General features: G+C 41.9%; 1 protein-coding gene across 2 annotated transcripts in view; it reads right to left on the bottom strand.

The window, feature by feature from the left end:
* RAPH1 (Ras association (RalGDS/AF-6) and pleckstrin homology domains 1) overlaps positions 1-11,516 on the bottom strand; it is a 152,624-nt gene extending 141,108 nt beyond the window's left edge. For both annotated transcript variants that reach the window (XM_019523488.1, XM_019523486.1), the window contains exons 1-3: positions 11,397-11,516; positions 8,405-8,510; positions 2,407-2,918 (exon numbers count right to left, since the gene is read on the bottom strand). In XM_019523488.1, coding sequence (XP_019379033.1) covers positions 2,407-2,918; positions 8,405-8,510; positions 11,397-11,516 — 738 coding nt within the window. The remainder of the gene's footprint in view (positions 1-2,406; positions 2,919-8,404; positions 8,511-11,396) is intronic.
* Between the last annotated feature and the right edge of the window lie 4,438 nt (positions 11,517-15,954).

The raw sequence follows: 15,954 nt of genomic DNA, 5'->3' as shown, positions 1-15,954 counted from the left end.
GATGGGATGGAGTACACCCTCAGCAAACTTGTGGATGACACCAAGGCCGGGGGGGTTGGGGTGGGGGGAGGGGAGTAGTCAATACACTGGAGGTTAGGGCTAGGATTCAGAGACTGTGACAAATTGGAGGATTGGACCAAAAGAAATCTCATGAGGTTTAATAAGGACAAGTGCAAAGTCCTGCATTTAGGACGGAACCATCCCACAGACCAGTCAAGCTTGGGTACTGACTGGCTATGCTGCAGCTCTGCAGAAAAGGATCTGAAGATTACAGTGGGCAATAAGCTGAATGTGAGCAATAGTGTGTCCTTGCTGCAAACAAGGCTAATGGCACACTGGGCTGCATCAGTAGCAGTGTTGCCAGCAGATTGAGGGAGGTGATTATTCCCCTTTTTTCAGCACTGGTGTCCACTTTGGGCCCCAACTACAAAAACAGAGTCTAGCAGACAAACTGAAGTCCAACAGAGGGGAATGAAAATGTTTAGGGGCCTGGTGCACACGACTTCTGAAGACACTCCTAGTGAACTGGGCTTATTGGGCGCCTATACATGAACAGCATGTGTGTAATTGCAGTGCGTTGGAGCAGAGTTGATTAACTGAATCTATTAGAGCATGGTAATTACCATGCTCCAGCAACTCCAGCATCTTGTGCATCAGCGTCCATGCACTGAAAAACGGTGGCAGGGGTGCTTTAACTAGAGGTTATCAAAGAGAGAAATGCAGATGCTTAACATTTTACATAAACATCAAGTATAAACACAGGCTTGACAAGTTAATGGCCTTTAGCCCAACCTACAACTTGTAACAATACAATTTTGTCACATACTCCCGCTAGAAGAATTATACCTTTTTTACAGCTTGAATTGAATATAATAGCATTTGAACTCAATTCATTATTTATAAAAATAAATTCTATTTGTTCACATTATCTCTTTTGAAGAGAACGACACAAAGACATTTATATTACCAGAGCTGGCTAAATGACAGCTAGGTTTGTTTCCAACTTATCAAAGTTAGTTTCTAGCATCATTAAAGACTTAAGAGTAATACTCTTACAAAAACCCTGATTCACAGGAACATTTTTCTACTTCCTTATTTCCACCTCAAACTTACTAGGTTTTTTCTGAAGAAATGTATCAGTGCTCAATGAACAGTCTATTGCCACAAAGATAGACATACTCATGTGGCACCAAAAACTTCACAAAACCTCTCATAACTGTAGGGTTAGATGGTAGTTGACATTTCTTCATTATGGATGTTTCAGGGAAATGACATGCTGATGTAAATGTTATTGTTACTTTCTGTGCAAGAGATACAGTATTTAAAACTACTGAGGGAAAAATGTTTGCAAAGATAAGCTGAGATATAAATATAAAATTTCAAAGATAGTTGATAAATAGCCATGTGTTTTTACACACTGCATCCTTTACTGTAAGACTTCTTTAACCCGGGGTGGTTTCCTACTTAAAGATAGCTAGTTTTTGCTAAAAGTCACAAGCATAAAGGCAAAGAAAGAGGAAGTCAATCTGGGATACTTTTTGAAGAATGTGAGGGAAGAATAAGACAGAAGAAAAGCCACTTAACATATGACAACGGTAAGAACATTACAGCATGTACTTTAAATTCGCTCTTATTTTATCACTGTTACAGATTTCTGAAAGTTACCATACTGTTATACAGCAATGCATGCTAGTTCATATGAACTGCATAAATTATGTCTACCAATATAAAATATAACTAAAACAATTCATAGCACAAATTTATATACATTTTCCAATCAAGGGGTATATAAAAACAAAAGGTATAATCTCTGGGCAATGGCATATTAAAAGCTGCACCAATTTGTCTAGTTTTAGATATACTAAGATTATCTGAGAAGCAAATGAAGGACTTTCTGGAGTAAAATGACCAAGTCTACCACATCCCTACTAGTCTCCCCACAAATAGTTTCAAAAGTTCCTCTTTAAAACAACTACTAATTATTCATTCCTATCATGATCAATACTAAAACCTTGAAATATGTACATAACAAGCTTGGTATACTCCAAAGTGAAACAGAATATTGTTTATGTCATTTAATTATACACAGTAATAAGATGCCAGATTGTTTTGGATTGTTAAAACTAGTAACTTGTTTACTTATAATGCTGAACTCATTAAAAGATTACACTAAGTGAAAGAAATCTTTCAAAAAGGCCTTGTACCCCACCCTGTAAAGATTTTCTTTTTAAACCAAGAGATGTGTTCAGTGTTCAGTGCTGAATATGTCAAAAAAAATCTCTTATTTCAACCCCCACAACAGTGAAGATGATTAGCCACGTTTAGTACTACAGCAGGACTTAAAAACTTGTAACAAAAAAGTTTAAAGAAAACAAATAAAACCTCATTACATTCATAATACTTTACCTCTGTAACTGGCTGCCCTTGCTGTGTCAGATCCAGTTCCTGAGGTCTTGTCATCTTATCGATATCCAAAGAGTCCATGCTGGAGGCTGCAGAGGTGATGCTGGAGCGGGATGAGTTACTGATGGAACGCACTTCAGCATCACTTACTGTGCCAGCTGATGCTGTCCTCCTATGCTGAGCAGTAACTACAGGTTTGGTATCTTCAATTACCGACTGCTGTGCTGCTTCATCCATGCTCAAGGAGGCCTTCTCTAATTGTGCGGTGATGTCATCCAAGGAAAAATTGGCATGTGGAGGCTTAGTAACCTTACCAGATGAGGATAATCCTTTCATACTGCTATGTTTAGAGGCAGGTCGACCAGGTAGTTTTTGAGATTTTGCTTCTGTGGCCACCCGTTTCATTGAAGCACTATTTGCTGACTGGGACCCAATGCTGCTGAGCTCCTGCTCAATGGAACAAAGATCAGCCATGAGGGCATCCAGATCCACAGTCTCTCCTTGATTTAGGGCTTCTGCAATGAACAAGAGGAGTTAGCATGCTGATGATCAGGGATCCTGGTTTTCCCTGATAAAAAAACTACAAATTCTCCGATTAAAAAAAAGCAAATAAAAACCCCAAATCCATTATTAAAATTAAAGAACCCCCACAGCCCCGCTTTTGCCTCTCACTTCTCCCCCACAGCCTTGCTGATGCCCTTTACCCCCCACCCACATCCCCTGCTCCCCCAGCCCTGCTGGAGAGGGCCCCCAGCTGCCAGGGCTATGGGGCTGCAGCGAGGGCAGCAGCACAGGGTTGTGCCCTTCAAAGCAGTGGCATGCACAGGAGGTGCGTCACCAGGACAGTATGAAGCTTGCAGCGGTGAGGAGATCCCCATGTGGCCCTGCTGTTCCCTGCCACCCTGGGTTGTGCACACTGGGCTGTGGAGGCCTTGGGGAAGGGAAGCAGGGCATTTGCCTGAGCCCACAGCCTGTGCCTGCCCTGCGTACAGATCTGGGGGGTATGGGTTCCCACTGCTCCCCAGGAATGTGCATAGCAGTGGGGAGCCCGCCCTCCCCCTCCCCTGGATAAGACATCTGTGGCCCCATCCTGCTCCCTGCTGGGGCCCTCCAGCCATGAATTGTGGCCCCGGGCCCCAAGCGCCAAGCACTGCCTGGCTGGGCAGCAGCCCCAGCCCTGCCCAGCTCCCTCTCTCCCTACAGGGGCCTCAATCCCCTTCTTCCCACCCCCCCTTACCTGGTGGAACTGCTCTACGGGTTGCCTGGGGCCATGTACATGCACGTGGTTACCCCTGTCTCACCACCTTCCTCCCACTCCCTCTCAGCTCCCTGCAGGCTGGAACTTTGTCAGCCTGCAGGGAGTTCATTGCAAAACTGTGAAATCTGTGGGTTTCTCTGGTAAAATGAGAAATCTGCATTTGCCTCCAGTAAAAGGTAAAATCCGGTTTACTCCACTTTTCTGTGGGAAACAGAAAACCCGGATCCCTGCTAATGATGAACTAATTTCTCAACCCTGCTGTGCAAGCACTATCATCATATGCTATGGACAGTGCAGAAGCAAAATTATTTATTACCATCCTGACCTTATGTCCATCAAAACAGAGAGTAGTTTTACAAAACTGGATGTTAAATACATTTACCAATGCCATTCCAGTAACGGGAGCCTATAAATAGCAGTAAAGTTTTTAGATATACTTAAATTGTTAAATAGTTCATAACTAAACTTGCAAAGCAGTCCAGGGATTTGGGATATGCATTTTCTGTTAATGGAAAATGGAAGATTTGTGGCCAACTCCCCCATAATTTCAACTCTCAATTCTTCTTTTTTTTTTTTTTTTAAGTCAATATTGTCCTGTATTTTCACCAGCATAATAGGCAAATCAATCCAAGGAAGTTTTTTTAAAACATAGTTTCGAACAAAATATCTGCTGAACCTAAATAACCATACTTCCCTATTTGTAGTATTTAGGAGCATTTAAATTTGGTTTAATCTGAACCAGCAAATAGAAGCCTGTTTAATTGATTTAAAAATCACCTAGAACAGTTCAAAGTAGACCTGGAAAATCAGGTACTCTTCTGAACCGTTTCACAGTGTACCCATTCAGTGCTGTGCATCAAATATTAAGCATTCTGCAATGTGGATCTGATGACTCTTCCAAGTATCCCACACCACACTGCTCCTCATTACCCCCTTCCCCCACCCAACATGCACATGCCACTCTTGTACATAGCCAGAACTCTACTGCCCCTCTTTTTTCCCCTTTTGCTGACATCTTTAAATCGATGAGGTCCCTTGCACTGCTTGTTCAATAAAAGCTATCTTTCTAACAACCAGCTGTGTCGTTACTCTCAACTCGACTGTGGCTCTTTATGATGCCCCCCTCCCCCCTCCCCCCCTGGAAACCCAAAAGCATGGATCCAAGCACACCCCATGTCAGCAAGCACACTGCAGATTTAGGGTCAGTTGCAGGCTACTGAAGTTTACTGAATTCATGAAGGGAAGGGAGAGCAGAAAGTGAAAATGCCTCCAGCTACAGGTCATCCACCCCCTGGAAACCTCAAAGTATAGGTGCAAGAACTTCTCCCTCCTGCACCTCACCCACTGCAAGGCATGCTGGGCTAGGGCCTCACTCCCACCCCTGGTATCAATGCCTAAAAGGTGATGACACCTTTTTAAATTCCTTACAATACTAGGGCACTGTACATGTGGACACCTGATCGGCAACACCTTTGAACCAATTCCCAAGAAGTAACATTTCAGAATGGTTTCAAATGTCCTCACCCTTAAAAGATGGTGTTCCCTGTCTCTCACAATGTAGGTTAAGGCATAAATTCAGTCATTCATTTTCATGAAAAAGGTTACCAGAATGTCTGTCCTCTACAAGTAACCACATTTTCATTATCAGCCATTAGGTGGAGACAGAGTCAACTGAGGACACTAAGAACTCTGTGTCACACGCAGGATAATACAATACAAAATTACAGAATTAGGGTCGGAAGAGACCTCAGGAGATCATCTAGTCCAATGCCCTACTCAGTGCAGGACCATCCCCAACTAGATCATCTCAACCAAGGCTTTGTCTACCCAGGTCTTAAAAACCTCCAAGAATGGAGATTCTACAACCTCTCTGGGTAACCTGTTCCAGTGCTTTACTACTCATCTAGTGAGAGTTTTCCCTAATATCTAACCTAAACTTCCCTTGCTGCAACTTGAGACCATAGCTCCTTGTTCTGTCATCTGTCACCACTGTAAAAAGTCTAGCTTTGGAATAACCCTCCAGGTAGTTAAATCCCACCCCGCCTCAGTCTTCTCTTCTCAAAACTAAATAACCCCAGTTCCCTCAGCCACTCCTTAGATGTCATGTGCCCCAGCCTCTTAACAATTTTTGTTCCCCTTTGCTGTACTCCAGTTTGTCTCTTGGACTGCATTTTTTTAATTGGAAGGCCAAAGTGGACATAGCCCTCCTCATGTGGCTTCACCAGTGCTGAACAGAAGCGAATTATCACTTCCCTCAATCTGCTGGCAATGCTCCTGCAAATGCAGCCCAGCATGCCATTAACCTTGGTCTTTTTCTGCAGAGATGCTGGTTAGCCAGTCGGTCCCCAGTCTGGACCAGTGTGTAGGATCGTTCCGTCCTAAATGCAATATTTTTCCTCATCAGATTTCTTTTAGTTCAATCCTCCAATTTTGTCAAGGTCTCTCTGAATCCTAGTCCTAACCTCCAATGTATTGACTACTCCCCACCATCTTGGTGTCATCTGCAAGCTTCCTGAGGGTGCACTCCATCTCATCTTCCAGGTCACTGATGAAGATACTGAACAAAAACAGCCTGACCTCTGGGGCACTCCACTTGATACCAGCTGTCAACTGGACATGGAGCCGTTGATTATGACCCTTAAGCCCAATGATTCAACCTATTTTCTATCCACCTTACAGTCCATTCATCCAACCAACCTGTACTTCCTTAGCTTGCTTGCAAGAATGCTGAGAGACCGTATCAAAAGCATTGCTAAAGTCAAGATGTATCATGTCCACTGCTCTCTCCACGTCTACAGAACCAGTCATCTCATCATAGAAGGCAATCAGGTTTATCAGGCATGACTTGTCCATGGTGAATCTATGCTGACTGTTCCTGATCACCACCTTCTCCTCCAAGTGCTTAGAAATGGATTCCTTGAGGACCTGCTCCAAGATTTTTCCAGGGACTGAGGTGAGGTTGACTGGTTGGTAGTTCCCCGGATCCTTTTCCTTCCCTTCCTTAAAGATGGACAGTATATTTGCCCTTTTCCAACCATCCAGGACCTCTCCCAGGTGACCCAACTTTTCAAAAACAATGGCCAGCAGCTCTGCCTTTACACTGGCCAGCTCGCTTAGAACCCTCGGGTGCATCGCATCTGGCCCCATGGACCTGTACATGTCCAGATTTTCTAAATAGTTCCTAACCTGTTCTTTCACCACTGTCAGGTGCTCACCTCCTGCCCAAACTGTGCTGCCAGGTGCAGTAGTCTCAGAGTTGACCTTGCTTGTGAAGACTGAGGTGAAAGAGGCATTGAGCACTTCAGCCTTTCCCACATCATCAGTCACTAGTTTGCCTCCCCCATTCACCCACCATTTCCCTGATCTTCCTCTTGCTGCCAACTTTCTTGTAGAAACCCTTTATGCTATCCTTCACATCCCTTGCTAGCTGCATCTCCAGTTACGCTTTGGCCTTCCTGATTTCATCCCTGAATGACCAAGGAGTACACCTATATTCTTCCCTAACTTATTTTGTCCAAGTTTCCACTTCTTGTAAGCCTCCTTTTCTGTTTTTGCTCATTAAAGAGATCCCTGCAAGTTGGTCTTCTGCCATACTTGCTAGTCTTCCTGTGCGTTGGGATGGCTTGATCCTGCGCCCTCAGTCAGATTTCTTTGAAGTACAACCAGCACTCCGGGACTCCTCTCCCACTCAGAAAGGCCTCTCAGGGAATTCTGATCATCAGTCCCCCAAATGTATCCAAGTCTGCTTTTCTGAAGTTGACAGTCCTGACTCTGCTGCCTCCTTCCTTCCTTTCCTCAGGATTGTGAACTCAATCATCTCAAGGTCACTGCTGCCCAACTTGCTGTCCACTACTATAGTCCCCACCAATTCTTCCCTGTTCATGAGCAGTAGGTTAAGAAGAGCATGGCTCCTAGTTGGCCTCTCCAATACTTTCATCAAGAAGTTGTCCCCAACACTCTCCAAAAACGTCCTGGATTGCCTGGCCACTGCTGTACTACCCTCCCAGCAGATGTCAGGGTGACAGAAGTCTCCCATGAGACGCTGAGCCTGTGATTGGGAAATTTCTGCTAGCTGTTTGAAGAAGCCTCATCCACCTCATCCGCTTGGTTTGGTGCTCTGCAGCAGACACCCACTAAGACATCAACCTGGTTCCTCTCCCCTCTGACCCTAACTCAGAGACTTTCAACAGGTCTATCGCCAGTTCCATACTGGAACTCTACACAATCATACAGTTCTTTTACATAAAGTACAACTCTTCCTCTTCTTCTCCCCTGCCTGTCCTTCCCGAATACTTTATACCCATCCATGACAGTGCTCCAGTCCTATGATCTATCCTACCAAGTCTCTGTTATTCCAATTACATCATAATTCTGTGACTGTGGAACAACTTCCAATTCTGCCTACTTGTTTCCTAGGCTCCATGCATTTGTGTAGAGGCACCTGAGGTTACTAGTTAATTGCCCTACTTTCTCAGTAAGAATGAGAAGTCCTCCCCCTTCCTGCTTGTACTTCCCCCAGGTCACCCACTTCCTCACTTAGCTCAGGGCTTCAGTCTTCATGCCCCAGCAAACCTAGTTTAAAGCCAATCACGATATGATGTCTTGGTATCAAAATTCTCTTTGTATGGATGCTGTCTTTTAATGTTGTTATTACATTAGGATTTTGCAAGATCTTTACTTACTAGTAGAAATAATATTCAGTCTTCAAAAAATTTGATATAGTCTTAACATAGTTTGACTTACCATTCAAATTGTACATGGAGAAACGATAGGAGAAATTGGCAAGATTGGTTTCCTGACGAAGAGGCGATTTCTTTACTGGTTCCACTGGCTTATCAGTATCCAAACTCTAAAAAATGTGGAAAAAGTGAGAGAGAGAGAAAAGAAGCCAGATAAAGTTTGTATTTGGCATAACAGGAGTTGATGGACAAACAAGTCATAAAAAATGGGTGAAAGTTTCATCTCAGTGAGAGAAATGTAATCAAAAAATCAAATTATTTTTCTAAGTAACAGGATTTACAGTAATTGGAGTGGATAAGTTCTTGGTTACTATACTATCAAGATTTAAATCACCTTGCTGTTACAGAACAAAGGAGGCAAAGTATATTTTTCTCCTACCTTATTGTTTTAAAGCACTACTCTTACTGAGAGGAATTTCTATAGTTATGTGATCCTTTTTACCTTAACTCAGAAAAAACACAACACAGTGTGAGATAAAATGAATGACTTGCTGTATTTACAGGTAATATTATCCAGAAGTTATTATCCCCAATTAGCACTAAAGGGTAAGAATGAGTTCACTTGAGCATCATCTGGTCAGAAAGAAGAGTTACTTATCCTATGGTAGGGATCTAGCCAGTACCCATGCTGGTCTAGACATTGCCTCTACCCAATGACTTCACTTATCCTATGGTGTGAATCTTTCAGACGCTTTTGTCCACATGGATCCCACTGTAGATGCGCACGTGCCTCATACATGAAATACTGAAATCTTCGACAGCCATGTTTTTTGAGGGCCATCCATAGAGTGAGCCTGCTTGTGCTCCGATACAAGGACATGAAAGGCAGAGTAGCAGCAAGCCAACCTCAGTTCACTTGCAGTTTGAAACTGATGGCTGAGGACTTTGCAAAGTGAGGATGGCTGGAAGCTCCTGAGATCCAAGCTGATGAAAATTATTCCAATACTGACATTTTTCTAAAGGAGAAGGAGGCTGACTGAACCTTTGTTAAGTGAGCCTTAATGTTTGGGATAGGGCAAGATGGTACACAAGCCAGGTGATAATCCATTGAGATGCACAGAGCTATGCATTTCAATATCCTCTGTGAAGAAATAGTCTGATAATCAAAATGGCAATTTATATGCAGAAATAGACAAAAAGATATTCTGAATGGTTTGGTTCCATCAGCATAAGAAAACAAAGTCCTAGGACACATCCCATGTGAACCGTGGTTTGGGAAAAGACCACAAAATAAGTTGAGCATTTGGTTTAGTTAGTATTGTAAGCCTACCTTCAGAAAGAATGTCTGTAGATCTCAGCACCACATATACCTATGTAATGCCCCATAAGGAAGTTGAAACACAATCACCTGAAGTTCACTTTCTCTTCTAGATGAAGAAATACCCTCTAAGATAATCATTTCAAGAGAAGTGATATAAAAAACATTTCAAAGGATGCTCAAAGTCAGGTTCTGCAAGTCTAAGGAGAACCATGTTAAGGTCACAAGCGGATGAAGGTTCTCTGACCAAGGTGTGGACATGCAATAGCCCTCTCAGGAACTCTTGATACCATTGCGTGAAAGGCATATAAGAGGCCTTTGAAGCATTTAAGATTGCCTATCTTAAGATTAGCCTATTTGGGGGACAGCGATTAGATCTGGTGATCTGAATACATTTCGAATCACGGTCCTGAAGCAATTTGACCGAATCTGCCCCCCACTGCTCTGCCCTGTGTGGGAGGGCTTGGTCACAAGCCCCCATCCTCCACCCGCTCCCCCAGCCCCAGCTCCTGGCTCTTAAAAAAAAGCCCTCACTCACCAGTTGCTGCCAGGTGGTGGGCAATCCCTGCTGCCTCCCAACGCCCCATGCTGGATGGGGGGGCTCTGCCATGAGCCCTCCAGAAGCCCCAAGGCAGTTGGTGAGTGGTGGCTTATTTATTTATTTAAGAGCCAGGAGCTGGGGCTGAGCGGGGCAGCCATGGCAGGGGGCTGGGAGAGCGGGCAGGGGTCAGGGAGGTGCTCAGGGGGGCTAGAGGAGCAGGCAGGGGTCACCCCAAGGTCCCCTCTCCTGTCCTCCAGGTGCCCCTCCCCCACCCCCCCACTTACCAGCATGGAGTCCAGGTCCAACTCTGAGAAGCCAATCACAGAGCACTATCAGCTCTATACTGTGACCACTGATGGGTCAAACAGATATAGTGATGACAGTCTATAAAGCTGCTACAAAACTTTTGGAAGACGAAGAGTCAATAGAGTTATGCAGAGTCAAGTAGCACCAAGTCAGGACCTTGATAGCTTACAGGCATAGTGAAGAAGGGCATAAGCCTCCTGCTCTTGCTCATGTAATACATCATACATACTATCTGTTGGAGTTTTCATTGCACCTATTTGAAGAACAGGTAGGAAGTTCCTGCAAGTCTGCCTCTCCAGCACAAGAAACTTATCTGAAGGCAATACAGACTCTTTTAATGGTCTCTTGTTCCCTACACTACTGTAGTTCTGATAAGGAAGTTGAAAATTCTATCCTCAAAGGAGTGGTGTTTCACATCTAACTTCCTGAACTTTGTGTTTGAACTTAAGTTTTAGCTCCATCCAGCCTGCATAGGCACAAATGCTGCCTGGGTATTTAAGTGGGCTCACAGGGATATTTTCTGTGTAATGTTCAATTCTAGGAGTGTGAAGATGAAGATTTCTTCACAGAGTTGGTCAAAACACCTGGATTTAAAGTTTAAGGAAAGCAGTGGTTTAGACGCATGCTAGATTTTGTCTTGCTGCTATAGGTAGCAAAAAAAGAAACTATGGGAAGGATGTTCCTCTGCAATCCTTTATGCCTTTGTATTGGAGCACAATAGGATGCCTGACAGATACTGCCACTCAAAAGATTTTTATGTTGTACGTAAGTTTGTACGTTGTCTGTATGGTTGTATATGCACTCTATACTGACGCTGATATATGTATGCGTCATTTAAAAAAGGTTTAACACCAGTATAAATTACTTATTGAAATGCTTGCATCTGCTGACCTGCGTAAGTTTATCTAGCTCCCCAAGCCAGGCCCCAAACATCTTATCCAGATCCTGGTCTTCCTTATCACTGTCTTCTTCTGCACCATGATCAAGTTCTTCATCTGATAACTGCTCCATCTGAAACAGAAAAAAATACACCAGTTTAATTATACTGAGCATTTACTTAGAAAGAAGTAAAAGTTTCTTAATAATTTGCAAACATTTTTCAGCACTGTACTGTACAAGACTGTACAAAGAATAAGGCTCTTACTACATGGTTATCTACAATAACATTACTGCATTGGGAAAATTCATCATTGAATAAAATCATGGTAAAAGTTATGTTTTATAACATTCAGATTTCACCAATAAGCCAATAAAAACCATGCAACAGATACAGTACATTTTGTAAAATATGTAAAACATGTTGTAAAAGTGTATTAAGTCTGATCATTTTTCTGCACCAAGTCAACATATTTTTTGGTTTTATTCCTGGCACGGTTAAACATGCATCCATTAGAACACCATGTACAACAAAGTGAAATTCAAGTTCCATTCTGGTCCAGTGCTATGTAGTTGACTTTGCTTTCTTTTAGACTCAAACGCTTTTTCACTGCATTCTGGTTCAACTGCGCTAAGGCATTTAGAATGTTGCAACAGTAATCAACCCTGCATTCCAAAGAAACCATTATTATTTATTTGCAAAGTGCTGATGAGCTTTAACTTGTGAGATACAACTAGACTTAGAACTACACAAGCAAGAATAATGCGTGGGACTTTTTAAAATCATACTACTTCCTTGAGGAGACTAAAGAAGTAGTGAATATTTAGGCAAGTTAGAAACAAATAAATAGTGATAGTGCATAAGGGATAGTGCAAAATAAAATAAGAAGGGAACAGGAAATGAAGTTATCAAGTCTCTCTCTCCTCTGCTGTGAAAAAGCAAAGGATGTAGTAGTAGTAGTAGTAGTAGTAGTAGTAGTAGTAGAGGAATCCGAACCTCGTTACAAACTGCCCTGATTGAAGATATAGCCCTTTCACAGATCTTAATGCCTGTCTTACTGCAAAACATGAAGAGAGTCCTTGAAAATGACCCTTCTTCTAAGAGGAGAGAGAGTTTTACCAGGTAGGGTAGCTACTCTTTAGTTATCCTGGAACTTTATCTATATGTAGTCTTTTCTGTGCATGTAAAAATTACCTCATCTCACACAGAGGTCAATACAGTTGCGTTTCTCTGTTGTTCAATTCTTCGTTGGAATACATGTAATACTATTAAGGAACTTGGTCCAAATGTTGTTTAAATTGAAACATTGATTCAGACCTGAGCTTGCTCCCACTGAAGTCTACTGGGCATTAGCTGTTAATTTCAATAGGAATAACGTCATCACTCCCAGATTTTTTTCATTCCAAAAAAATATTCCATTGTAAAGATGTAAACTATTATGAGCCATAATGTTGGAAAAAAAATCCCAACATCTGCAGGAAAAGCAAGGCTCTCTGGGGTTTTAGCTTTAAGCAAAAATTACTGAAATCACCTTTACATCTTGATGTTTAATGAATTTAGACCATGAATTTTATTCCCAGGCCCTTCCTTTCTAACCAGTCAAAAAGGTATGCAGTATTCTAAGTCAACCACATATGTTTCAAAGTTTTGAAGAAGGTGAAATCAATAGGTAACTATAAGCAATACATATTTCTTTAGGAAACTGAAGATAAGGAGAGAAGGGAGGGGGAGAGGTATATCAGGCAAAAGCAATCATTTTCAAATTTGGGCATCTCAAATTAAGCTCTTAACTCTGTAATTTGCCCTCCCGAAAAAATCAGTCCACTTTCATCTAAAGTTATAGAGCATCCCTACCTGCTAATAAATTGGTAGAAACTGCAGTTTTCCTGTTATCTGATCATCAGAGCACTCCACCTGAGAAGTCTAAATATGGATTCAGCCATCTAGCTCTAGGTACTCAGATTGGAAACACTCTGTCCTATGTCAGTGGTGGTGAACCTGTGGCATGAGTGCCACAAGTGGCACAAGCAGGCTGTGTGGCATGTAACAGGTAGCAGCAGACAGAGCAGGAGACTGGGCCATGTGCACAGAGTAGGGAGTAGAAAGCAGAGTGGCAGATGTGGTTAATCTGTGACACCTGCTAAAAAGGTTGGCCCCTACTGTCCTATGTCAACAGATTAGCCATGAGAGCAGATTTTTCTAGTTTTCTACTGTAGCAGAAGAATAAAGTTTCAGCAGGTGGTGATTATCTCTTCCATTCGCCTTACCAGCTGACAGAATAAATAAGAATAATATTTTTTAAATATTCTGGGGGTTTTATACTGGAGTTAGAGGCAAAATTCTACAGCTGTTTATGGAATATGAAATGATTACAGTATCAAACAACCTCATAAAATCATTAGAGCTCCAAGATGTCTATGGGTAGAAGAGTTTCTGGTATTGGCTCCCTCTCAGCCAGCCAGACAGAAGACAAAAATTGGATAGGCATGCTCAGTGTAACATACATTTTTATATAAAAGAAAACAAATTTTGCTAAAAACACAAATATTTCACCATGTGTGGGTTAAACACTCACTGCAGATATGAATTAAATTTAAGTGTGTTGAATGGCATTAAGTATTGTAAATGGAATTTAAATTGCAAGTATTGTAAATGGCATTTTGTAATGGCATTTTACCTCTTCTTTATAGCTACATGATTATACATGGTCATACTATCAACCCTGTTTGCAAATATAGTTTGAAAGATAAAATAATATCAACTTTTGTTTATGTTAAAACTTATGAGTTCCCAGTAAATCTTTTTAAAGTTAGTAAATGCCAACGGCCCAAGCAAAAAGTTTTCCCCTCTTATACATCATCTGAAATGCACAAAACATAGTTGTATACAATTTTTGCCAGGCTCCCTATGTAACAAAAGAGTATTCATAACTGTCAAAAATAGGGAGCAAAAATCAAGCAAGCATCGGCAACTGTAAATCTAGCATTTCCTAATGCTAACTTCGCAATCTAAACAACTTTAACGTGCTTTAGTTTTGGAGGATGGGAGTTGCTAGCAATTTCCTCAATGATCTTTTTTTTTGCATGCCAAAAATGGGAAGGCAACACATTTAATTAAAGATAGCGAACAACCTGTTTAACATTACAGCACAGACTTAAGGCATATGAAACTCTGGGCACATGTACACATACACACACACACACACACGACGGACCTCTGTTCCGATGCATGCTAATTAATGTGTGATGGAGCAGACTTAATTAATTGAGTCTCCTGGAGTGTGCTAATTAGCGTGCCTCTGCATGTATATTCAGCATCCCTGCATTTCAAAATGAGTTTTAGTTAAAGCACCCCCGCCACCATTTTGAAGCACAGGATGCTGAATAAAGCACCCGCAGCATCATGTGTATTCAGAGTGGCTCTGAGAGCCACTCTAATTACAGCACTCCACCACCACCCTGGAGCAAACGTATAGACGACCTTTACTTTTATAACCTAATAATAAACCATTGTTTTCATTCTTATTACAGAGAAGGCTATTGTTTGGACAATTAAGAAACCATTCTTCTCAGGTGAAGTTTCCACTGCTGTCTTCAACATCATCACAAAGCACTAAAAGTCTGTGAGCTCAAACATAGTGTACACAGTAATATTTAACACACTGTATTACATATTCATTTTCTCACTAGCTTGTGCATGTATGTTCAACACCAACTAGAGACTATGAGCAAAAAAAATTCTGCTCTCTTATTCAAGGAATTCAGCTGACCACAAGTTAAGCAACATCATTCAAATCCCACAGGAAATGCAGTCTCACTGCATCACAAATAGCTGACTACACAGCTGACTCTTCACATCTGTAAACAGAAAAACTGCTTAAATAGGCCAGAGAGAATGCCAGCAATACATCCTGTCAGACAGTTTAAGTACTGGATGCTCTCCAGATTTCCTTAGTAATGTTAGACATCATATGCTCATTGCATGAATAAAGAAAACCTCTCCCTGAATCTGAATGACCCAGCTGTCAGATTTCTTTACCATTTTCTCTCACTCAAAAATTAATAAATTAGGGTGACCAATAGGAAGGAAGGTTTAACCTTATATATTCCAAAAATTACTTGTCTATCCATTCAAGATTCATATTTGTTACCTTAAGTACTTGTAACTTCTGGACATTCCACCTTTGCCTATATCACCTCAAAACACAAGAATGGCTCAGGTTGTCTCATAGGAAAGGCACATTTTTAACTTTTAAAAGCAGAAATTTTAGTAACATTCGTCCACAGCAAAGTTGTTTTGCATTAAGACACTGCAGCTATCTAGGCCACATACAAGCGTTACATGTCTACCAGAAGAATTGCCCTTCTCCTGGTAGAAATGACAAGCATACAAATGTTCACTGAATTTCTCCCAGGGGAAGATCTTCCAGGGCTCAACCTGGAAAATATCACTTGCGAGAGAGTTTCTCTCTGGAATCTTTGTTGAAGGAGCAGGCAAGGAATTTACAGCACTGCTGCAGTCCTCCTGGGAATGGGAGAACTAGAGCAGCCATTACTCCTCATGGTTTCCCCA

The sequence above is a fragment of the Gavialis gangeticus genome, unplaced genomic scaffold (assembly GCF_001723915.1).
Source record: "Gavialis gangeticus isolate Ggan-Ray unplaced genomic scaffold, GavGan_comp1, whole genome shotgun sequence".
Lineage (NCBI taxonomy): Eukaryota > Metazoa > Chordata > Crocodylia > Gavialidae > Gavialis > Gavialis gangeticus.
Note: the sequence above shows the minus strand (reverse complement) of the source record. Positions and strands in the feature narration are given on the sequence as shown.